Source organism: Bufo bufo, chromosome 4, assembly GCF_905171765.1.
Source record: "Bufo bufo chromosome 4, aBufBuf1.1, whole genome shotgun sequence".
Lineage (NCBI taxonomy): Eukaryota > Metazoa > Chordata > Amphibia > Anura > Bufonidae > Bufo > Bufo bufo.
This window is the reverse complement of record NC_053392.1, coordinates 66,257,528-66,281,602: the sequence shown is the minus strand read 5'-3', so window position 1 is coordinate 66,281,602 and position 24,075 is coordinate 66,257,528. Positions and strand designations below refer to the sequence as shown.

Sequence of the window (24,075 nt, the reverse complement as noted above, 5' to 3'; positions counted from 1 at the left end):
TTTGATTTCTTTTTTTCTAAAGTTTTTGGAATTATAGCTTACTCATGGCATAATAAATCCTTCTGCAGCTTTGTGTTTCAATTCCTCGCCATTTTATAGGATCTCAGCTTGCAGTCACTGAATGGAAACACCCTCCTTTTTAGCAAGAGCTGAAAACCGTCCTTAGCCTGTGCTTCTCTCACAAGAAGCACGCACAAGCTCTCTCTCTTGAGACGAGCCCAAAACTAAAAGCGACACACTATGGTCGGCTCCAGATGTGGCCGATTTAGCGTGGATTCCACATCACAAATATGCAGCAATTTACAGTACATGCGGATAGGGTTCTCAAAACCCCATCCACTTGTTATGGAAAAATTCTGCACAGAAAAAAGTCTGCTGTGGACTGTCCCACAAATCCACATGTAACAGGTGCGTATTTTGCAGCGGATCTTCAGTGGAAATTACTGTGCTTGCCACTGCCGAGGCTGGGCTACTAGTGCCCCGCAATAAATTAGAATGTCATCATAAAGTTTATTTTTTTCAGTAATTCAGTTCAAAAAGTGAAATTGCTATATAGATTTGTTACACACAGGGTGATCTGTTTCAAGTGTTTATCTCTTTTAATGTTGATGATTATGGCTTACATCTAATGAAAACCCAAAAGTCGGTATCGAAGAATATTGTAGACCCATGGTGTCGCACTATAATCAGCTAATCGACATAAAACACCTTCAAAGGTTTCAGAAGCCTTTAAATGGTCCCTCAGTCTGGTTCAGTAGGCTTCACAATCATAGGGAAGACTACTGGTCTAAAAGTTGTCCAGAAGACAGTCATTCACACCCTTCACAAGAAGTGAATGGGCCCGAAACGTTGCAGATAGCAATAAATGTCATAAGAATATTTTTGAGAATGTACCACTGGTAAATAAAGGTTGAATATTAAGCTACATCGGTGTGCTGTCTCTGAAAATATTATTTAAACCATCACAAGAAGTTGACGCCACAAAAAGGTAATTTCTAAATAAGCTGGCTCTTCAGAGTGCTGTATCTAAGCATATTAATGGACAGTTGAGTGGAAGGAAAAAATGTGGTAGACAAAAGTGCACAGGGAACAGGGATAAGCACAGCCTTGAAAGGATTGTCAAGAAAAGGCCATTCAGGAATTTGTGTGAGATTCACGAGGAGTGGACTGCAGCTGGAGTCAGTGCTTTAAGAGCCATCATACACAGACGTATCCAGGACATGGGCTACAACTGCCACTTTCCTTGTGTCAAGCCACTCATGACCCAGAGACAATGTCAAAAGCGTGTTACCTGAGCTAAGGGGAAAAAGGACTGGACTGTTGCTCAGTGGTCCAAAGTTCTGTTTTCAGATACAAGTAAATTTTGCATTTCATTTGGAAATCAAGGCCTCAAAGTCTGGAGGAAGAGTGGAGAGGCACACAATCCAAGTTGATTGAGGTTCAGTGCGAAGTTTCCACAGTCAGTGATGGTTTGGGGAGCCATGTCATCTGCTGGTGTAGGTTCCCTGTGTTATATCAAGTCCAAAATCAGCTCACCTGTCTACCAGAAAAGTTTTGGGCACTACATGCTTCCCTCTGATGACAAGTTTTATGGAGATGCTGATTTCATTTTCCAGCAGGACTTGGCACCCGCCCACACTGTCAAAAGTACCAATTCCTGGTTTAATAACCATGGAATCACTGAGCTTGAGTGGCCGCAAACTCATCTGACCTAAACCCCATAGAGAATCTAAGGGGTATTGTCAAGGGGAAGATGAGACACCAGACCCAACAATGATGAGCTGAAGGCCGCTATCAAAGCAACCTGGGCTTCCATAACACCTCGGCAGTGCCGCAGGCCGATGGCCTCCATGGCACACCACAGTGATGCAGTAATTCATTCAGAAGGAGCCCCGACCAAGTATTGAGTGAGCCCCGACCAAGTATTGAGTACATACTTTTCATTCGGCCAACATTTCTGTATTAAAAATAATTTTATTTTTTAATTTGTTTTATATAGTTGCATAGTTAATACGGTTGAAAACAAAAAAAACATTAGTCCGTCAAGTTAAACTGAGGGATCGGTGGGGACGTCAATCCCAGTACATAAGCATATATAATATGAGATACTGACTTTTGGGTTTTCATTACCTGTAAGCCATAATCATCGAAAGAAATAGACACATAAAATAGATCACTCTGTGTGTAATGAATCTATAGAATATACGAGGTTCACTTTTTGACTTGAATTACTGAAATAAGTTAATTTTTTTTATTATTTTCTACTTTATTGAGATACACCAGTATAAGAACAGTTTTCAGCCATCGAAGGCACTCTATTCACTGACTGCAAGCAGAGATCATGAAAGTAATCTGAGATCCTGCAGCACTAAATACGGATGCAGGAGAATATTCTCTGTATGGTGTATTGTTATGATGTTTCCTAATGATCGTTCTGGTAGCGAAAAGGTATCAGGTCATTAGCTAAAAATGGAGACTATCATATCTGTGACCAGCATGGCTTCCATCCTTCCTCCGATTTCTTGCATTCATTGTATTTCTTATCTTTGTTTACATGTCCTTCACAGCTTTGAAGCCGGTGAGCTGAAGATTGTCGCCTGGAACGAGCAGGAACACCGCGACAAAGACTGGTGCGAAGAGCCTCGGTGCAAGTAAGTCCAGTAGGGAGCGTAATTGAAAGGGGGCCGACAGACGCACGCTCATCCATATTTAAATGACTGTTTTCCACTCAATATGTTAATACTATTTAATAGAAAGAGCGAGGCACATCAAAGAAAGGAGCGGAACATTAGCGCACATTAAGAAAAGAGACCTTCACTGCAGATCCCGTTCCCTCCGCCATCACCCTTTGTTACTTTCACAGAACTAAATTGCTTTCCTTTCTTTGGCGCGCTAAGCTGGGCTCTCTATGAAGTAAACAGGGGAGCACACCGCTTCAGGGGAAAGAATGCAAAGCACTTTTATTAAAAGGCATTCAATCACTTTCACATCAAGAATGCAGGGTTGTCTCTACCAATAAACACCACCTGATGGGGAGCGTGCCAGGGGGTGCAAATGAGGCTCCACTTTCTAAGCAACTGCTGTGTCCTCTCCACTTTAACTGACAGGTCCTGTCAATCAAAGTGCAGAGGGAGCGGCAGGTGCAGAGAGAGCAGAGCCTCTAGGTGTAATGGTAACGCCCCCTGTTGCTCCTAGAGGCTTATTTGAATATAGTAAAGCATCATTTTTCTCAGCAATGCGGACACATATGAACATGGGACCAACACAGATGTATTCAGCTGCCAAGTGCACATGTAACAGGTCAGCCAGTGTCATAGGTACAAAACTGCTGACAGATGCCCTATAACCTCCTAACAGTCACATTAGAATTAAAAAAAACCTCCCACAAATGTCACTCTTTTTTTATTGTAGATTTTTAATATGTCTGCAGTAAACCTTGTTGGTGCACAACTCAAGGGACACAATTTCATTTTTAAACCCTTAGTGACATCATTCATTTTAGTTTTAAGGACCAATAATATTTTCCTCTTTGTGTTTCAGCAGTCTTTATTGTAATTTTTTTTTTTTCTAAATTCTTTTTTTTTATTTGCTGGGATTAGTTGTAGGTTTTTTTTAGGAACCATTTTGAGGTATTTATAGTGTAGTAAATAACTTTTATTATTTTATTTTTAGGGGGAAAGATTAAAAAAACTGCAATTTTAACTTTAACATTTTTTGTGGAATTTACAGCGTTCACTGTGTGGTAAAAATAACATAACTTTATTATGTGGGTCAGAACAGTGAAGCTAATGTCACATTTCTATATATTTTTATTATTTTTCCTTTCCTCCTGCAGCTGTCAGCTCTGCAACTGCCCCCCCCCCCCCCTCCTTCAAACTGAAGGAGAGGGGGGCAGCTGCTTTAGCAAGCAGCTAGAGATAAATAGTTTGAAACCTAGCATTCCAAACTTCCAAACAATGTCAGAATGACAGCAATATCTTCACTACTTGGGAAGATATCACTGTGAGAAATCGGGGTGCAGTGAATGCTGAAAGTGAAAGTAAAAAGCAGGTTTTATCCCTGATTATTCTTGACTCCATTTCTAACAGTGATATCTCCTGCTTATCCTGGGCTAATGCTGTCATTTTGGTCTTCTATGAAAGCCTGGAATGCCAGCTTTCAAACAAGACCAGGTCCATGCTGCTACCAATCAGGAGATAACAGCAGCTAAAGCAGCGCTCCAGCTTCCACTTCTGCCCAAGCCCAGCTCCGGCAGAACAGTTAGCTGCTACTTTTCCCATAGCCCAAGCTCAGCTTGGGCAAAACAGTTAGGAGTGTGGAGTATGTCCACCTTTGAAACCATAGTTTATATAAAAAGGATTTCATCTTCCTAAGGGGTTGAGTAAATACAAGTAGGTACTTACTTTTGACTGATCTTGATTTACATCCTGTCTTCCTCTCCAGAGCTGTAGTTATCATTTAACCACCTCCCGTCCGCCCATTGAATATAAATGTCCGGGAGGTTGTTCTCTATCTCTGAATGGACGTCTAAGCGTGCAGCTGCTGATCGGGCAACCCTTAGAGAAGGCAGGGACAGTGCCCAGGTGTCCCTGCCTTCTAGATCGCTGTATACACGGAAGCGCTATGCCGGAGAGTGCAGGAGCTGGGAGGTCTTTCAATCAGCCCTGCACTGAGGCTGTACAGCGCTGTATTGCGCTGTACAGCCTCTCTGGGGGGTGCATTTCTCCTGTAACTGGGGCTACTATGTCAGCCCCAGTTACAGGAGAAATCAACAGTGAAAAAAAATAAAAAAGTGAAGTAAATGTCCCCCAGAGGTCTTGTATGACCTTATGGGAGATGCAAAGTGTAAAATGAAAAATGAAAAAATTAAGTGTTTAAAAAAAAAAAAAAAGGTTTGACATGTAAAAAAAAAAAAAAAAATTCCCCATGTAAGGAATAAAAAAAAAAAAGTAAAATAAAATACACATATTTTGTATTGCCGCGTCCGTGACTGTCGGCTCTATAAATATATCACATGATCGACCCAGTCCGATAAACACCATAAAAAAAAAAAACGGTGTCAAAAAAGCCATTTTTGTCACCTTGCATCGCTAAAAGTGCAACACCAAGTGATCAAAAAGGCGTATGTCCCCCAAAATGGTACCAATAAAACAGTCACCTCATTCCGCAAAAAATGAGCTCCTACATAAGAAAATCTCTCAAAAAATAAAAAACTATAGCTCTCAGAACATGGAGACACTAAAACATCATTTTTTTGGTTTCAAAAATGCTATTATTGTGTTAAAGTGAAATAAATACAAAAAAGTATACATATTCGGTATCGCCGCGTCCGTAACAACCAGCTCTAAAAAAAAATTCACATGACCTAACCACTCGAGTGAACACCTGTAAAAAATTTAAAATAAAAACTGTGCTAAATAAACCAAGAGATTTACATAAGAAAATCACTCAAAAAATTTAAAAACCTATAGCTCTCAGAACTTGGACACATTAAAACATAAATTTTTTGTTTCAAAAATGCTATTATTGTGTAAAACTTAAATAAATAAGAAAAAGTATACATATTAGGTATCACCACGATCTGCTCTATAAAAATGTCACTTGACCGAACCTCTCAGGTGAACGTTGTAAAAATAAATAAATAAAAATCATATGTACCCAAAAATAGTACCAATAAAACTGGCACCTTATCCCCTAGTTTCCAAAATGGGGTCACTTTTTGGGAGTTTATACTGTAAGGGTGCATCAGGGTGCTTCAAATGGGACATGGCATCTAAAAACCATGTGGCGCTCCTTTTCTTCTGCGCCGTGCAGTGTGCCCATACAGCAGTTTATGACCACATGTGGGGTGTTTCTGTAAACCGCAGAATCTGGGTAATAAATATTGAGTTTTGTTTGGCTGTTAACCATCGATGTGTTTAAGAAAAAATTGGATTAAAATAGAAAATCTGCCAAAAAAGTGAAATTTAAAAATTTCATCTCCAGTTTCCTTTAATTCTTGTTGAACGCCTAAAGGGTTAACAAAGTTTGTAAAATCGGTTTTAAGTAACTTGAGGGGTGTAGTTTCTACAATGGGGTCATTTATGGGGGTATCCACTATGTAGGCCCCACAAAGTGACTTCAGACCTGAACTGGTCCTTAAAAAGTGGGTTTTGGCAATTTTCTTAAAAATTTTAAGAATTGCTTCTAAACTTCTAAGCCTTCTAACGTCCTAAAAAAATAAAATGACATTTCCAAAATGATGCCAACATTAAGTAGACATATGGGGAATGTTAAGTAATAAATATTTTATGAGGTATCACTTTCTGTTTTAAAAGCAGAGAAATTGAAATTTAGAAAATTGCGAATTTTTCAAAATTTTGGGTACATTTGGGATTTTTTCATCAATAAAGGTGAAATATATTGACTCAAATTTATGACTAGCATGAAGTACAATGTGTCACGAGAAAACAGTCTCTGAATGACTTAGATAAGTTAAAGCGTTCCAAAGTTATTGCCACATAAAGTGAGATATGTCAGATTTGCAAAATTAGGCCTGGTCAGGAAGGGGGCAAATGGCCCAGATGTGAAGTAGTTAAAGCATTCAGTAAAGCTGTGTTCACATCACTGAAACAAACGCCGATAGGCTGTTCTGGTGATGTCATCACAGGTCCTTCACCACTTCTCCTCTCCACTGCTGAGCTCTGCCCCTCCTGCACTGACCATATGACAGTGGCATCATCCCAGGTCCTTCACCACTTCTCCTCTCCACTGCTGAGCTCTGCCCCTCCTGCACTGACCATATGACAGTGGCATCATCCCAGGTCCTTCACCACTTCTCCTCTCCACTGCTGAGCTCTGCCCCTCCTGCACTGACCATATGACAGTGGCATCATCCCAGGTCCTTCACCACTTCTCCTCTCCACTGCTGAGCTCTGCCCCTCCTTCACTGACCATATGACAATGGCATCATCCCAGGTCCTTCACCACTTCTCCTCTCCACTGCTGAGCTCTGCCCCTCCTGCACTGACCATATGACAGTGGCATCATCCCAGGTCCTTCACCACTTCTCCTCTCCACCGCTGAGCTCTGCCCCTCCTGCACTGACCATATGACAGTGGCATCATCCCAGGTCCTTCACCACTTCTCTCCACTGCTGATCTCTGCCTTTCCTAACATCATCAGCTCTGTTCTGACAGAGGAACAGACTACTAAAGTGTACTGTATACAGCATAGCCAGGGCCCGCTTAATCCCCGATTGCAGACATTAGCCCCGGGTGCTTGCTGCATGAAAGAGCAGGAACCCAGCAGCTATGGCACTTCCTTCTCTTCGGAGCGGGCTCCATCTTTAAAGAGAGGACATTTGTTGTACATGTACAGCAGATGTCGTCAAGGGGTTAAAATCTGTATGGCAGGTCAATTTCCACCTGTACATAATATGCAATGTGTACATGAGCTTCTCATTCAATTTGCTGGTAATGTATTAAGCTGCTGTTTTTCTGTATGAAAATCTGAGAGGAAATACCGCAAGTTATCTGCCTTGTGTGCATGTAGCCTTAGGGTTATGTATGGCTCTTATTTCTTTACTTTATTGCGTTACGGAAAGATAGAAATAATAATGTATGATTTCATAAATGGATATTGATGTCCTTGTAATTACTGGTGACTTGCATTGTGATTTCTAAATGGTGCTGGTCATGTTCCAGTTTTCGCCTTCCAAATGCACCTTGAAGAAGAAAGGAGGTGTATTTATCTTCCCCGAGCTTCTATAAAAGGTATCAGGGGCCAGAAAGAATGGTATTTTCTCCAGTAACAATGTCTTTGCTAAAAATCCATACTACATTCTGTAATCATTAATACATACACTGCCTTGAGGACTCGGCCAGCAGCTCGCGCTCCCTTTACTGTGCGGATCAGGTGACACCGATGGAATAGAAATGATCAGACACCTTGGCTTCCTGCAAGGACAAAGGATTTATGGGAAGAGAGCAGAAGGGCAGGGCACCTTAAAATAGAACCCTGCCTGGGCTTATGGGATTCGGCGCTGCGTACAGTATATTCCAGCTGCCTGCTGTGTAAGCGCCTCTGCTTTATTTCCTCTCTCGTTCTGAAATTGAAGCTCACAGGGATCCCTCTTGGAATTAGTCTGGAGGCATATTAGGCCTTCTCAGAAAATTCATTCCCAGCCTCCAATCCAACTGATAGAAATACACAATCTCCTGCTCCCAGTTATTTTAGATATAATCTCTTCTGGGGTGAAGCTGTCATGTGCCTCCTGAATAAATATGGGTTTTGTCTGCTTTTTTTTTTTTTTCCCCTGCGTGTTTATTTAAAGGGACTCGAAATGTGAAAAATACACTGAAAAATCTGAACAATCTCATTGATTACTCTTTTTATCTCCTCCTTCTTCCTTTTTATCCTGTTTGCCTCAAAAGGGAAAACTATATAAAGAAAATACCCTAAATTTAGAAAAGAATATATATATATATATAAATATACATATACACTCACCTAAAGAATTATTAGGAACACCATACTAATACGGTGTTGGACCCCCTTTTGCCTTCAGAACTGCCTTAATTCTACGTGGCATTGATTCAACAAGGTGCTGATAGCATTCTTTAGAAATGTTGGCCCATATTGATAGGATAGCATCTTGCAGTTGATGGAGATTTGAGGGATGCACATCCAGGGCACGAAGCTCCCATTCCACCACATCCCAAAGATGCTCTATTGGGTTGAGATCTGGTGACTGTGGGGGCCCTTTTAGTACAGTGAACTCATTGTCATGTTCAAGAAACTAATTTGAAATGATTTGAGCTTTGTGACATGGTGCATTATCCTGCTGGAAGTAGCCATCAGAGGATGGGTACATGTTCTCATTCTGTTTACGCCAAATTCGGACTCTACCATTTGAATGTCTCAACAGAAATCGAGACTCATCAGACCAGGCAACATTTTTCCAGTCTTCAACAGTCCAATTTTGGTGAGCTCGTGCAAATTGTAGCCTCTTTTTCCTATTTGTAGTGGAAATGAGTGGTACCCGGTGGGGTCTTCTGCTGTTGTAGCCCAGCCGCCTCAAGGTTGTGCGTGTTGTGGCTTCACAAATGCTTTGCTGCATACCTCGGTTGTAACTAGTGGTTATTTCAGTCAACGTTGCTCTTCTATCAGCTTGAATCAGTCGGCCCATTCTCCTCTGACCTCTAGCATCCACAAGGCATTTTTGCCCACAGGACTGCCACATACTGGATGTTTTTCCCTTTTCACACCATTCTTTGTAAACCCTAGAAATGGTTGTGCGTGAAAATCCCAGTAACTGAGCAGATTGTGAAATACTCAGACCGGCCCGTCTGGCACCAACAACCATGCCACGCTCAAAATTGCTTAAATCACCTTTCTTTCCCATTCTGACATTCAGTTTGGAGTTCAGGAGATTGTCTTGACCAGGACCACCCCCCTAAATGCATTGAAGCAACTGCCATGTGATTGGTTGACTAGATAATTGCATTAATGAGAAATAGAACAGGTGTTCCTAATAATTCTTTAGGTGAGTGCAAAAAGACCACAGCGCATATTATTGATTATATATATTTATATACACACCCCTACACCATATTTTTCAGACTATAAGACACACCTAGAATTTGGAGGAGGAAAATAAGAAAAATATTTTAAATCAGAACTTAGATCAAACCCCAATTCTTCATCAGCCTGAGATCAGACCCCCATCAGACCTCAGATCAGACACCTTGATCTTCTTCTGGCCCGCACCACTCTGTGACCTGGCGTCACACAACGTCAGGTCATAATGGGCACCTATGTGCACTACATCCTAACACTGCGCGCAGTCAGGACATAGTGCAGAGTGGCGCCTGGAAGAAGAGTACAGCTGGTGCATCCTTTCCCTCACTGCTCTCCGCGCCTCCCGCATGCTGATGACTGCAACCATATTGGAAGCGGTCATTAGCAGTTGGACTATAAGACGCACTGAAAATTTTCCTTCACTCTTGTGTGTGTGTGTGTGTGTGTGTGCGGGGGTCTTATACTTTAGAGAATACTGAAACAAAGAAAGTGAAAAAAAAAAACTATATATATGTATACACATACACCCACATATTTACCGTATACTGTATATATGTTCCATTTATCTGAATGGGGTTGTTTCTACAGCAATGTGCTTGGATTTCTCCAAGTTCTCTTCAGATGAATGGGACGGTTACAGAAATATCTGCAACAAATCTGCCACTTGTGAATATATACCCTTGTAGTCCAGCACGGCATTTATAATTCGGCGAGCTTCAGACCTGAAATCTCCCAGCATTCTTTGTTGCATCAATATCTACGCAAAGCAAGTGTTGAATTCTTAGAAGTATAGCTGCCGTCCTACATTATAAAGGAGGAGCTATGTTGTGAATACAACTCTGGACTAAGATACGGACTTGCATCTTACTTCTAATGAAGTATTAAAAAGCAGATACCAGCAGGAACAACCCTATTAAATCAGCATGATATGGTCGATCCTGCTGATTAAAATGACATCTGTCTAGTCAAAATCGGTGGTCCCGTTCCAAAAAGAAAATGACTTTTTTATTATTTAAGCAAGGGCAGGCTTTAGCACACTGGGGGAGTGGCCTGGCTCCACAGTGCAGCTCAGCCTTCCAGTGCAGGCCACACCCCCATGTGCGCTTAAGACATCCTTTGCATAAAAAATAAGAGCCTTTTTTTTCTCGGACAGATGTCATTGCAATCCGCAGGATTAATTCTACTGGGCATTATGCCGGGTTTAATAGGCTTGACCCTGCTGACTTGTGCTATTTAAAGGGGTTGTCCAGGATTAGGAAAATATGGGTGCGCTTCACCTGCCCATGGGTTGCGTCTGGTATTGCAGATCAGCTCCATTGAAGTGAATGCAGTTGAGCTGCAATACCGCACACAACCTGTGGACAGGTCCGGTGCTGTTCCTGAAAGAATGTTTTTCAGATTTTCTGACTACATACATGTTGATCTTATTACATTATGTTGTGTTTGTCCTGTTCTACAGGTTACAGGTAGAGCCCAGTGCACCAGATCTGGCCGAGTTTCTGTATGAGGAGCAGCCTGTACTACTGATCTACAGAACGGACTGTCTGTCCATCGACATAGTGAAGAACTGGTTCTGGAACCGAGCCGAGGAGATTGAGAATTACTCCAGACAGGTAAGTGCACCTGAAAACCAGTTACAGTTATTATAGGGGCTGTCTCATAAAGATTGCCACTGGTCTAGGTCTTGCTGATGTTGTTGGGGGACCAGGGCTTCCATTGGCAAGTTGGCATATGGACAGAAACGGTCTTGATGAGACAGTCCACTTAGGCTACTTTCACACTTGCGTTTAACTTTTCCGGTATTGAGATCCGTCATAGGGTCTCAATACCGGAGAAAAACGCTTCCGTTTTGTCCCCATTCATTGTCAATGGTCGCAAAACTGAACTGAACAGAACGGAACGCTCCAAAATGCATTCCATTCCGTTTTGTTGCGTTCCCAGTCCGGAGAGCAAACCGCAGCAACCTGGCATGTGGAGCAAAACGGATCCGTCATGACGCACAATGCAAGTCAATGGCGCTGGATCAGTTTTCTCCTTTACAATGGATATCGTTGGCAAAAAGAAAGAAAAAAAATCCAACAGGGTGAAAGATAAATCACATAAAAATCACTCGGCTTCTTTTCAGGTGTGGCGCACCTGGCCGCATTGCAGATGGTGTATGTAGGGTATGGATGTATAGCTCTCTTTGTGTATTTTAGCATATACCGATTACATTGTGCTTTGCGGTCAGGGTGGTTCCGCTGGCCGGCTTCCTTAAAAGGCTTCTCCTATGATTAACGAAAAAGCTCAACATCAGACATCATATAGCACATGACAATCTGTTTTTAAAAACACCGGAACTAGCCCTGTACCTCACATGGATCCAGAGATATCCCCATTCGTTGCTCCAGTTGCACTGCTAGATTTATTTCAAGCTGACAGCTCAGGGGGCGTGTCCTTCCTCAGAGAGCGTGTCCTTTCTGATACAGCTCACCCCATCACAGCTCAGGGGGCGTGTCCTTCCTCAGAGAGCGTGTCCTTTCTGATACAGCTCACCCCATCACAGCTCAGGGGTTGTGCCCTTTATTGATGGTGCTCTCCCTGTAGCTGTCACAGCTTCTAATTGTAGATTGAGCAGGTGGCAGTTGAGGGATGGGTCTGAGCATCTGCGTCCACCTCAGTGATGTTACTAAGAAAAAGAACAGCAGGTGGCGCTGTACAGATAGATCTTGTTGAATAACTCTTTTCCAATTACAAAAGTATTCAGATTTAGCTGCTGGTTTAAAAAATTTAGAAAATGTTATCTTTGAATAACCCCTTTAACCCTCTCACGCCCAGCGCTGTACATGTACGGGTTTTTAAGGATGGTGCCCGCTGCGGGCGCCATAGCTGCGGGCGCCATAGCTGCGGGTGGCCATCTGCTTCTTTTAGCAGACATCCACGGCTCATGCCTGCAACCAGCATTAATGCCCATCACGGACATTTAACCCCTCAGATGCTGTGGTCAATCCTGACCATAGCATCTGAGCGCGCTGAAACCGAAAGTGCGCACTTTCGGTTACGCTGCGGCTCCCCCGTGTTGCGATTGGAGGACCCAGAGCGTGTGTGCAGCAGCCCCTGTCTTTATGATTGACAGGAGGCTGCTGCATAGTATTCCCTATGGAGCCCTTGCCTGTAATAGGGCTCCATAGGAAACTAAGAAAATCATCATAGATTCCTATGGGAACTATAAAACAGTGTAAAGAAAAAGAAAAGGAAAAAATAAATAAATAAATAAAAAAACATAAAAATTCAAATCGCCCCCCTTTTCCCAAAATAAAAATAAAAGAACTAAAAAAAATTTAAAAATACACATCATGGGTGTCGCAATGTGCAAAAACGCCCATAGTATAAAAATATATTCCCCATACGGCAAACAGCTGCTTGCGGTGATGCGGAGCCAAACGGATCCGTCCTGACTTACAATGAGAGCTGATCCGTCCCCCATTGACTTTCAGTGTAAGTCAGGACGGATCCGTTTTGACTTTGTTCTTCATAATGCAAACGGATCCGTTCTGAACGGATACAATCGTTTGCATTATAGGCGCGGATCTGTCTGTGAAGATGCCAGACGGATCCACACCTAATGCAGGTATGAAAGTAGCCTAATATGCAATATTAAATGGTGGCGTTGGAAAGTACAACTTGTCCCGCGAAATACAAGCCCTCATATGGCTATGTGAACAGACAAATCAAAAAGCTATGACTTTGGGAAGTAGTACTAGAGAAACGCTGGACCATAGGACTCAAGTGAATGTGTGAACAACACAGGGCGCAGGAACACAACCAGTTGTTAAGTAAATTTTGATTTATTCAAGGACAATGTGTTTCGGGGTACAACAGACCCCTTTGTCAAGTCTGGATGTAAACAGCTGAATGGGAGACGTGGCCGCTGCTTGCCGGCACGTGGAGCATTCTAGTCCAGCATTTCTCAGCATTTCTCTAGTACTACTGGACACCCGACCGGCGGTTTGGCTCCGGCCCAAGGTTATTGGACAAGTCCGGCTGCACCAACCAACAACTATCTTCATCCGGCCTTCATTGTGGTTGCGCCCAATTTGGTGCAACCCGAATAGGTGAGCGAACCACCTCCCCTTTGTGAAGGCATTGTTGTTTGACTTGCTTACCCCATGAGCGCCTTCTCTTCTTTTTTGCCAATATTTGCCATGGCTTTGGGAAGGCAGGGAGCGCAAAATGAAAACGAAAAAAATAAATAAAATAAACCTCAGGGTCTTAAGGGGTTAAGGTTACTGGCTCATCGTGCTGCTGGTGCCTGATCGGGAAGCCGTCCAGTGGCCCCACACAACCAGTTCTGTGCAATGTGTAGTGATTGGCAACATGCACAGGTTTGCAGTGGCGGTCTGGAGCCCCGGTGTTACATTATTCCTTCTCATTTGTTCGATCCTCACATTGTATAATTTCTATTTTCCAACAATGCCTGATTTTGATTAGGTTGCGAAGCTGCCAACATTACCAGTTTAGATTATTTTACAATTACATGCCCACTTTACTTAAAAATCACGATGTCAAAAAGCTGCATGTCTTCCCCAATTATTTGGCCAGATGCATTCAGTCCTGATTAGAGCCTGGAACACCCCCAGTGATAACATTCTGTGTCTCTTCCCAGCACTGTCATTATGGCTTTGAGTTTTAATAATTTTTATATATATATATATATATATATATATATATATATATATACCGGTATATATTTTTGGGGAAGATTAGTTTTTATTTCTCTCACATGTGAATGTTCTTTTGAAATAGCGGAAATTCTGGCAGCCATGCTGTATGCATAATTTATCCTTACTGTATTAGAATATAATTACACTTTAATCTGTGACTCTCTTGTTTTCTCGGCACGGCTTCTCCATCTATGCTCCCATGGGTCTGCGCCGTATTGTGGCTGATTCTGTGTGAACCTGGTTCCTTTATTGGAATTCTTTTTGTAGCTCAACCTTACTTACTGATTAAAAAATAAATAAATCACATACTGTTCTTAAAGGGCATCTGTCAGCAGTTTTGCACCTATGACACTGGCTGACCTGTTACATGTGCGCTTGGCAGCTGACAGCATCTGTGTTTGTCCCATGTTCATATGTGCTCGCATTGCTGAGAACAATAATGTTTTAATATATGCAAATGAGCCTCTAGGAGCAACAGGGGCATTACTGTTACACCTAGAGGCTCTGCTCTCACTGCAACTGCCATGCCCTCTGCCCTTTGATTGATTTCAGGAGAAGTCAGGGCCAGGTGTGATGACATTTACACTGCATGGTCCTGTAAAAGTGCAGAAGGCGCCGCAGTTGCAGATAGGGTTGCACCGGGTATTAAACCTTCGGTACCCAATCGATACTTTTTCACCCAGATCGATACGATACCAGGATTTGCTTTTTCCCGATATTAGGCTGCATTACTGCGCAGCTTTGTATCTTTTCTCATTAGAGAACATGTGTCATCAGCAGCAGAGTGGAGAAGGAGGGAGTCCCTCGCTCCCCACTGTGACACGGCCGCCGCTGCCACCATTATGGGGAGGGTGCTCTGAAGCTGCCACTGCTCCACCAATGAAAATAATTAACCCCTGTGGCGAAACCAACCTCGCCACTGGGTGCTGGAGAAGCCTGGTTGCCAGCCTCTTGCCCCAGGATTATGGGCCCTCTCTTCAGCCCATGCTAAACTTAAACCCCATGGCGATTTGACTGTGTTTGTGGCATCTGAGCGCTGTTTGGATATATTGAGCGCTCAGATCCAAGCCATCTGGGGATAAGTTAAATGTCTATATTTACTGTAATGGTTGGGACATTGTATATTTGAATAGTGATGTCTGTCCTATTGTCCCCATGTGTGTATTGGCGATTTCTCTTTGTCCTGAGAGATAATTGAATTACTCCTCGGTTGTCTCCAGGACAGAAGACATTGTTTAAAACTATTTATTCTCCTGCCTGTGATAATTACATCAACCCATTGTGTAAGGTAATTGTATCACAGGGAGAGGGGAGGATTTTGTATGGGAGTTTTTAAACTGTAAAGCTGTAAAGGATTGGCTGCTAGATCATGTCCTCAGTTTCCAACCAGGTCCACGGTGGTGGTAACCTTGTTGGAAAATGTGTATAAGTCAATGCTTGTGTGTTCAATAAAGAGTTCCTGTTTTACATTCAACATAGAGCCTCGTCTCATGTGTATGGGGATTGCTATACGCTGTATACTCCCCTGACTATAATTCCTAGCTCTTGTAAGAGCTGTTCCTGCTCTCTGGATTTAGGAGAGGTTCACCCACTGGAGCCTGGAGCCTTGTCGTAGGTCCAGGGTGGGTAGGAGACGGTGAGACCTCAACCAAGCTTCTTAGGTTCGTGGGGTCTGCAGCGCTTACGGTGTCAAGTGGAGTGCTTGGAGTCATCGGGAAGCGCTAGGAGCATCATTCGACGGAGGTACTCGGTCGGGGTGCCAGGAGATCTGTTACAACCCCTAAATGCAAATGTATGAAGTGGGCTGTCGCGGTGAGCCCACTCCATACGCGACGGGTGCCTGCTGTATGATGCATTCGGCACCCGTACATTTGCATTTAGGGGTTAATTATTTTCATTGGTGGCCAGCAGCTACAGCTCCCTCCCCCCAGTAATTTCATTAAATTTCATTAAAAAATATCCACTATGCGGGGAAAGCCGTAATGGAAAAAAAAATGAAAAACACGCGATTCGCCATTTTTTCGTCACCTTGTCCGCCTGCAAAATAAGATAGGACTGTTCTATTATGTGCCACACATTCCAAAAAAAGTAGATTGCACACAGCTTTTTGGGTGTTTTATTTTTCCTTCGCGTGGTATCGAGTATCGCAATACTTTTTTATGGTATCGGAATCCAATCAAAATTTTGGTATCGTGGCCACCATAGTTGCAGAGAGAGCTGACTCCCTAGGTTTAACGGCAACGCCCCTGTTGCTCCTAGAAGCCCAGTTGCCAACACATATGAACATGGGACCAACACAGATGCCTCCAGCACATGTAACAGGTCAGCCAGTGTCATAGGAACAAATCTGACAGATGGCCTTAGCAAAAAATCTCACTGTATAAAGCCCTACTGAATGAAACACTGACACCCCACGACCGTTAGTGTCCCGTTCCTGTATTGTGGACCGCATTTGCGGATCCGCAATGCATGGGCACCGTTCCGCTGTCATTCCGCATCACGGATGCGGACCCATTCATTTAAATGTGGAACAGGGACTTTCAAGCCCCTTCAGAGACCAGAGGCCTGGGTGTGACCACTACCTTTACCCCTGTATAGTTACATACATTTTGAAAGATCTTAACCTTCCCATTTTTTTCCTTTCCCATAGGCCTCTTTCACATGACCGTCCCCCCGTCCCCGTCCCCCCCCAGTTTATGGGCCGTTTTTTGCGTTCCTTATACGGTCCGTATACGGAACCATTAATTTCAATGGTTCCGCAAAAAAAACTGAACACTTGCAGAAATGCATCCGTATGTCTTCCGTATCCATTCTGTTTTTGCGGAACCATCTATTGAAAATTTTATGCCCAGCCCAAATTTTTTCTATGTAATTACTGTATATGCCATATGGAAAAACGGAACAGAAACGGAAACAAAAAACGGATCCGTGAAAAAGCCATACGGTCGTGTGAAAGAGGCCATAGTGAAATGTTAATATTGCATGCAGTTTTCGGTAATGCTGTGATTTAATGGTGACGTAGGGAAGTCCTCGAGTCTCAGAGGAGCTATAGCCTGAAGGTGATTTCCAAATATGCTTAGTCTACCACTGTTCCTAAGAACTAGGGAACCCTTGGTCATGGCTGAGAAGTAGACTTTCCCTGTGAGCTCATTTGGTCTTTCCAGTATTTTTTATTCATTTCAAGTTAGACTGTCGTGCAGATCTCTCTTTTATAGAATGATGTAAAGGTTAGTCCCCTTTAAGTACCAGTTAATAAAGAGATTTTCTGCATTGGTCAGTCCTAACTTGTTAGAAGGTTCCTGTGAGAATAAGCTGTTCTGAAAGTTTCCCCCTCCTGGGACCTACAGTGATCAGCTGTAATCTGTGGGGAAATCAGGTGTTTCATTTCCCTATAGCGGCACCACAGGACATATTAAGCATTACACAGTGTCCTCCAGATGGGTCCTCCAGACTGATAGACCCTCTTGGTAACTACAGTATTCTCCACTCTGGGCAAGCAGTGAAGTTCCTGAACTGATGACCCCCATGAATTACTTCTAACTTCCAAAATAGGATATATGTAAAATGGGTTTTTGAAATCGGACAGCACCTTTTAATTGAGAAAAAATATCTCTGTAGTTGAGTCTTTGGTAAATGTTGTGCAATGTCTTTTACGTTTTTCATTTACTGGAAGTCATTATCTCTGAATTCTAGGTGGATGGTGCACTTTCTTTGGTGCGTCTGGGAAAAGAGAAGAATATTCCGGGTTTGGAGCTGCTTTGTGATGATCTGGTCACGTTGGAGACCCTTGTGTATGAAGCCAACTGTGATGTGTCATTAACCCTCAAAGACCTGCACCAGCTCAAGGACATTGAGAAACTACGGCTTCTTTTGGAAAATGTAGGTTGTACTAATGTACTGTTTTACTATCCTAGTACTGTCCCCTGTGGGGGTGCGGGGTATCAGACCTCCACTAATCTGAAATTGATGACTTACGATAGTTCATCATTATCTAAGTCCTGAAAAAACCCCTTAAGCTCAGTGAGGTCAACAGCTTTGGCCAATCCCTGCTCATATGTAAAGCCCTTTGACAAAAAGCATAATTACCTGTCATTTGTGGAGAATCCTGGCAAACACTGTTCTGTTTCCCAGCAGGACCACCACACGGGACATGAAGCATTACACAATTCCCATACAAATAGATTGGCTGTGTAATGCAGGACAGGGTAGGTCCAACACAACAAGACACTCTTTGGGGGATTCCACCCTATTAAAAGCAATATTTCACCATCATTCTGGACTATTATTTGAGGCAACACATGAGTAGTACTGCAGATGAGTCCAGATTACCATTTTTATTTTATTTTTGGGAAGAAGGGATGCAAATGAGCTCTTAACAAGCTCTGCCTCTGATGCCACCAGATGTAAGGCAGCTATCCTATCAGTCAATGTTCAACCCTTTAACTAGGCCTTGAGACCTGACTTGGATATTAAATAAGCCAGCATCTCATCTGCAGACAGCTGTTTCGGGGTGTTTGTCTCTCATTAGTGCAGAGCAGAGAGCACTGGCTTAACTGGGTGAGAGGCCTAGGTCAGGATTCGGGGGGTACTATCTCTCTTTGAGGAGAGCACCTTAATTGGTGTTATTTTCCCACTGCCCCCTATTCCCCTGCTGTCAGAATTGAAAGCTGCGCTGAAATACACAGTCCAGACTGCTGTGCAGTGCCATCATAACGGAGAGGACTCCTGTGCGTATGCGCAGCAGTAGTGGCAATGTATTTCAATGCAGCATTAAACACCGACAGCTGGGGAAAGAGGGGCATTAGGAAATGATGATCTGGGCTCCTTATCCACAGGACTACTCATGTATTTCAGCAGATATTACTCCAAGATCATGGTGACAGATTCCCTCCTAACAGTGGACATGAAAATTATTTTCCAAATTTGGGCAACCCCATTAAATGAAGATTTTGCTGTTCATACTTCTACAAGGTTTAAGGAGATGTTCCACCAAATAATTAATGATTTGACAGTAGTCAAAGTTTAATAATGTTAGTATGTTATTTTTCAAAAATTACATTGACATCTTTGCTTTGCGACAGCCACAAAATTGTGTTATCAGGAAATGATGGTGACCTTTTAAGAGCCCCTCCCTCCCCAATGTAAGTTGAGCATCCTACTTGTCTGGTTGACGTTGATGATCTGGTGACCACATCCATTCATCTTACAGACTAAGGTGCCATGCAGGGTGCTGGGTATGGGTGTTTTTCATGTGGGTGGTGTCCTGAACAGGTGCTTGGTGGCCTTCAGAATGTGGCCTCAAAGAGGGATTCGGTGGATGCCCCAGTTCCTAGGCATCCCTGGAGAATAGCTATTTTTGTCAGGTGAAGCTGTTGTCAGCCAGGAATTTCCTTAGCATTGACGGCTGTAGGGACAACATGGTAGTACAGTTTGTGTCGGCCAGATGTATGGTTGTCCTTTTTACGGCTTGAGTCCACCAGAACGAGAGTTCCTTCTTCAGAACACCTCTCCGCTGTGGGCTATAGAGGTGAATCCTGAGTCGAGGACCCTCCATTGTGACATCCATATGGCTTATTAGAGCAGTTGGATGGGGGTTGTCTGTTGAAAACACTCTGCCCTGGTGGCACATTTCAGATGATTAACGTTTATTACTTAATGTCTTCCAGTCCTCAGAAGAAAACTACGTGAAAAACGCCTACCAGTGGATGGTTCCTTTCCTCCATCGTTGTGAACCTCAGACCCCCGGAGCATCAAACACTCTGCTAAAAGAATATATTGTCACCCTGGCGAAGGACGACCTTAAATTCCCCCTGAAGATTTTTCAGCATTCCAAGCCCGATGTAAGCTGATGTTCTTTGCTTTATCTCTTTGCTTTGCTTCATGACACCGTTCTTGCGGATCTGGACAGAAGCGCTTTCTTCGTATGACAGGCCTGAGTTTCTGATGCTCATTTCTATTCATGAATTTCCCAGTGACTTATTTGCTGAAACATTGTTTGCAGTGTTTAAGACGAGAAAATCACTTAGTTCTGTCACCGCATGCAAAATAAAACAAACACCGTAATGAGGGCTCGAGCCGAAAAAAATACATAAAGTATTTGCAAGCCTCGACTTGTGGCTGTGTTGCCGGGACTTTTTTGTCTCTGCCGTCTACAGCAAGCAGAAGCATTCATTAGTTGCGTAGCTTTCTGTAAATATTTTTAGCTTTCAGAATATTTAATACGTGTGCGAGAAGTCGTGCATCATTATCATGTTTGCATTTTCCAAATCCACAAAGATCGTCTTCATTGATTAGGCTTCAGGTGCAATTGCTTTAATTTGTTTAGCAAGTTAGCGGCAAAATTCGAGAGTCGGTATACAGATTGCTGCTCTGAAGCAACACATTCTAGAAAATGCGATATAAAACTTTTAAGAGGAGCTGTCACTTCTCCTGACATGTCTGTTGTAGTAAGTATTTGTATTCCTCATGAAATTATAATTTTGGAGCATCTTTTTATGGGACTTTGCATTGTGCCGCTTCTCTGTTCTTCCTCCTGACAACCGCCTTTTTCTCGTGGTTGCAATCTGTATACTTTTCGTCTGTATTTGAAATCCGCAGCATGTTTTAGTTTAGTGCGTGTTTGCTTTGAAATACCCCCATTATATTCTGTGGGAGTGCATCAGAACTGTGGGAAGGAAGGGATAGGCATGTACATCCGGATGAATTATCGAAACACTACTGATGACAATATAGATGGTATATCATCCGGGATCTGTGCGTATTCCAGAGCTGGAATACGGATGAATATCAGTACGCTTGGGTGAAAGAGGCCAATTGGGTATTATTTAATGTAATGTAAAAAGAGCGTGTCCCTACACAGATTGACACGATCAGAAGGTGTAGGTCAGAAGTCAGCAACCTCCGCACGCGAACTGTTCCCATCAAGAAGCTGGAAAATAACCCAATCACGTTAGCTCTGCCCCACACACCTCCCTGTGTCCCTGACTTCTAAGAAACATGATATTTCAAATGATATTTTAATGTAATGTTTATTGCATGATGTGGATAACAAAACCCAATTTCCATACTGTCTACTGGTTCTCTCTATTCTTCCCAGGGGCCTGGGGTTTGTAAGAGAAGGGCATATTCTTGAAGAGGTCGCCTCTTCTTTTCTTAAGGAGAACCTGTCTCCTCTCCTGACACATCTCTTTTAGAAATGAAGGGCATTTCCCAACAGTTCTGGAGCATCGATTCTTATGACTCTTGTCATTCCATTATTTTTTCTAGACGTTTATATCTAGCAGTCTGCAATGAAGGATCAGATGGTTGTTGGGGGAGGGGGATGCTCAGATGAGACCCCCATACCTCACATCGTTTCATCAGCCCCCAGCCTCATTTCATCAGCCCCCAGAATCAGATCACATAAAATAAAAAATTCACTTACCTCTCCTGCTCCAGTCGCCGCCCCCCTTAGCCTCCAGCGCTCTCTCTTCTTCTTCCTGCTGTCGGCTGCGCTGTGACCCACCACGCACAGCATGAGGTCACAGAGCGCCCTGACGCTGTGCGCAGCCACAGCACAGCTGACAACAGAGGACCAGGAAGCGGTGAGTACAGAGCCCGGGGAACACTGCATTCACTACTTTCCGATCCTCCGTTACTCTGTACTCACCGCTTCCTGGTCCTCTGTTGTCAGCTGTGCTGTGGCTGCACACAGCGTCAGGGCGCTCTGTGACCTCATGCTGTGCGTGGCGGGTCACCGCGCAGCCGACAGCAGGAAGAAGAAGAGAGAGCGCTGGAGGCTAAGGGGGGCCGCGACTGGAGCAGGAGAGGTAAGTGAATTTTTTATTTTATGTGATCTGATTCTGGGGGCTGATGCAATGAGGCTGGGGCTGATGAAACGATGTGAGGTATGGGGGACTGATCTGAGCATCCCCCTCCCCAACAACCATCTGATCCTTCATTGCAGACTGCTAGATATAAACGTCTAGAAGAAATAATGGAATGACAAGAGTCATAAGAATAGATGCTCCAGAACTGTTGGGAAATGCCCTTCATTTCTAAAAGATATGTGTCAGGAGAGGAGACAGGTTCTCCTTAAGAAAAGAAGAGGCGACCTCTTCAAGAATATGCCCTTCTCTTACAAACCCCAGGCCCCTGGGAAGAATAGAGAGAACCAGTAGACAGTATGGAAATTGGGTTTTGTCATCCACATCATGCAATAAACATTACATTAAAATATAATTTGAAATATCATTAGTATTTGCCCCATAAGATGCAGCGACATCCCCCCCCACACACACACACTTTGGGTGGGAAAAAAAGTGCGTCTTATGGGGGGAAAAATTTGGTGTATACAAAAGATAAGATGCAGAGTAAAGTTAGTAACAGTCACCAAAGCTGTGGACAAATGAGCGAGCTCCCCTTCGACCAGTTCCCAAGATGTTGTCTGGCTGACGCCCATGTGACATAAAAAGAGAGGTGTTAGTAGCAACACCCCGATGGTGACTTTAACAGTGCTAACCTCTTTCTTATATACGTAGCTGTTTTCTAGCTTCCTGGCTCACCTACATGTCTTCAGAATGCAATATGCATGTACAGTAGTTACTTCAGACCTCAGGAACGCAGCCTGGTACCACTAACCTACTACATTACAAGGATTTGTAGGGGAAAGAACCACTAAAATACCTTGCTACACAACCTTTATGAATGAACTGCCACCAGTCTGCAATAAACTTCTAGTAGGAATAATTGAGGAATGGCTCAACATAGAATCATAAGAATAGATCATCCAGAATTGTTATTACTTGAGGGATGCAAGTAGTTACTAAAACAGACATGTCACAGAGCAGTAAGCAATGTTTTATAGCCTGGATGGAAGACTTGAGGGTCATTCCTGGGCCCTGGTGCTCAAGAGTAGGGATGAGCGAATTTCATGTTCTGAAATTCGTTTGCGCTTTGTTTAGTGGTAAAAGCAGAATTGCGTTATGAATTCAATTACCACGGAGAATAACGCAATTCTATGATGGAATGCATAACGTAATGCCTTTAGAGGCATTCCATTATTCATTCCATCATAATAGAAGTCTGTGGCATGTATAACGGATCCGTCCCGTTTCCGTTATGCAGGTGAGGGTTCCCTTGTATAACGTAAACGGGACGTATCCGTTATGCAGCCCATAGACTTCTATTATGACGGAATGAATAACGGAATTCCTCTAAAGACATTCCATCATAGAATCCATAACGCAATTCTGCTTTTACCACCAAATGAATCGCAAATGAATTTCAAAATATGAAATTCGCTCCCCTCTACTCAAGAGGTACAAATGTTTCTCTGACATGTAAGAAAGCACCAATATCATACATAGTAGATAATGAGCGCCTTTTCCAGATTTTGGATTAGAGCTTCAATTTGCATCTCGGAATGGGGAACTTTATTGCTAAATGTATAACTTTGGGATGCAGTGGCATTTAAAGGGGCTATCCCATGATTAATCCAAAAAATGGAAATCAATCGTCGTATAGTATATGACAATCTCTCTCTAACAAAGCTAGAACCAGCCCTGTAGCTCACATGGATCCAGAGATCTCCCCATTCATTGCTCTGCTGGATTTATATCAAGCTGACAGCTCAAGGGGAGTGTCTGTTCTGCTGCAGCTAAGGAGGCGTGTCCATGCTCTCCCTATCACAGCTCGGGGGGCGTGTCCATCCCCTTCCTATCACAGCTCAGGGGGCGTATCCATCCTCTCCCTATCACAGCTCAGGGGGCGTATCCATCCTCTCCCTATCACAGCTCAGGGGGCGTATCCATGCTCTCTCTATCACAGCTTA

General features: G+C 43.2%; 1 protein-coding gene across 1 annotated transcript in view; it reads left to right on the top strand.

Moving 5' to 3' along the window:
• The window catches only part of NBAS (NBAS subunit of NRZ tethering complex), a 708,772-nt gene that overhangs the window by 189,018 nt on the left and 495,679 nt on the right, over window positions 1–24,075 (top strand). Inside the window, exons 22-25 of the mRNA XM_040427340.1 lie at window positions 2,568–2,651; window positions 11,021–11,174; window positions 17,958–18,143; window positions 19,931–20,104. Of these exons, the coding sequence (XP_040283274.1) occupies window positions 2,568–2,651; window positions 11,021–11,174; window positions 17,958–18,143; window positions 19,931–20,104 (598 nt within the window). The remainder of the gene's footprint in view (window positions 1–2,567; window positions 2,652–11,020; window positions 11,175–17,957; window positions 18,144–19,930; window positions 20,105–24,075) is intronic.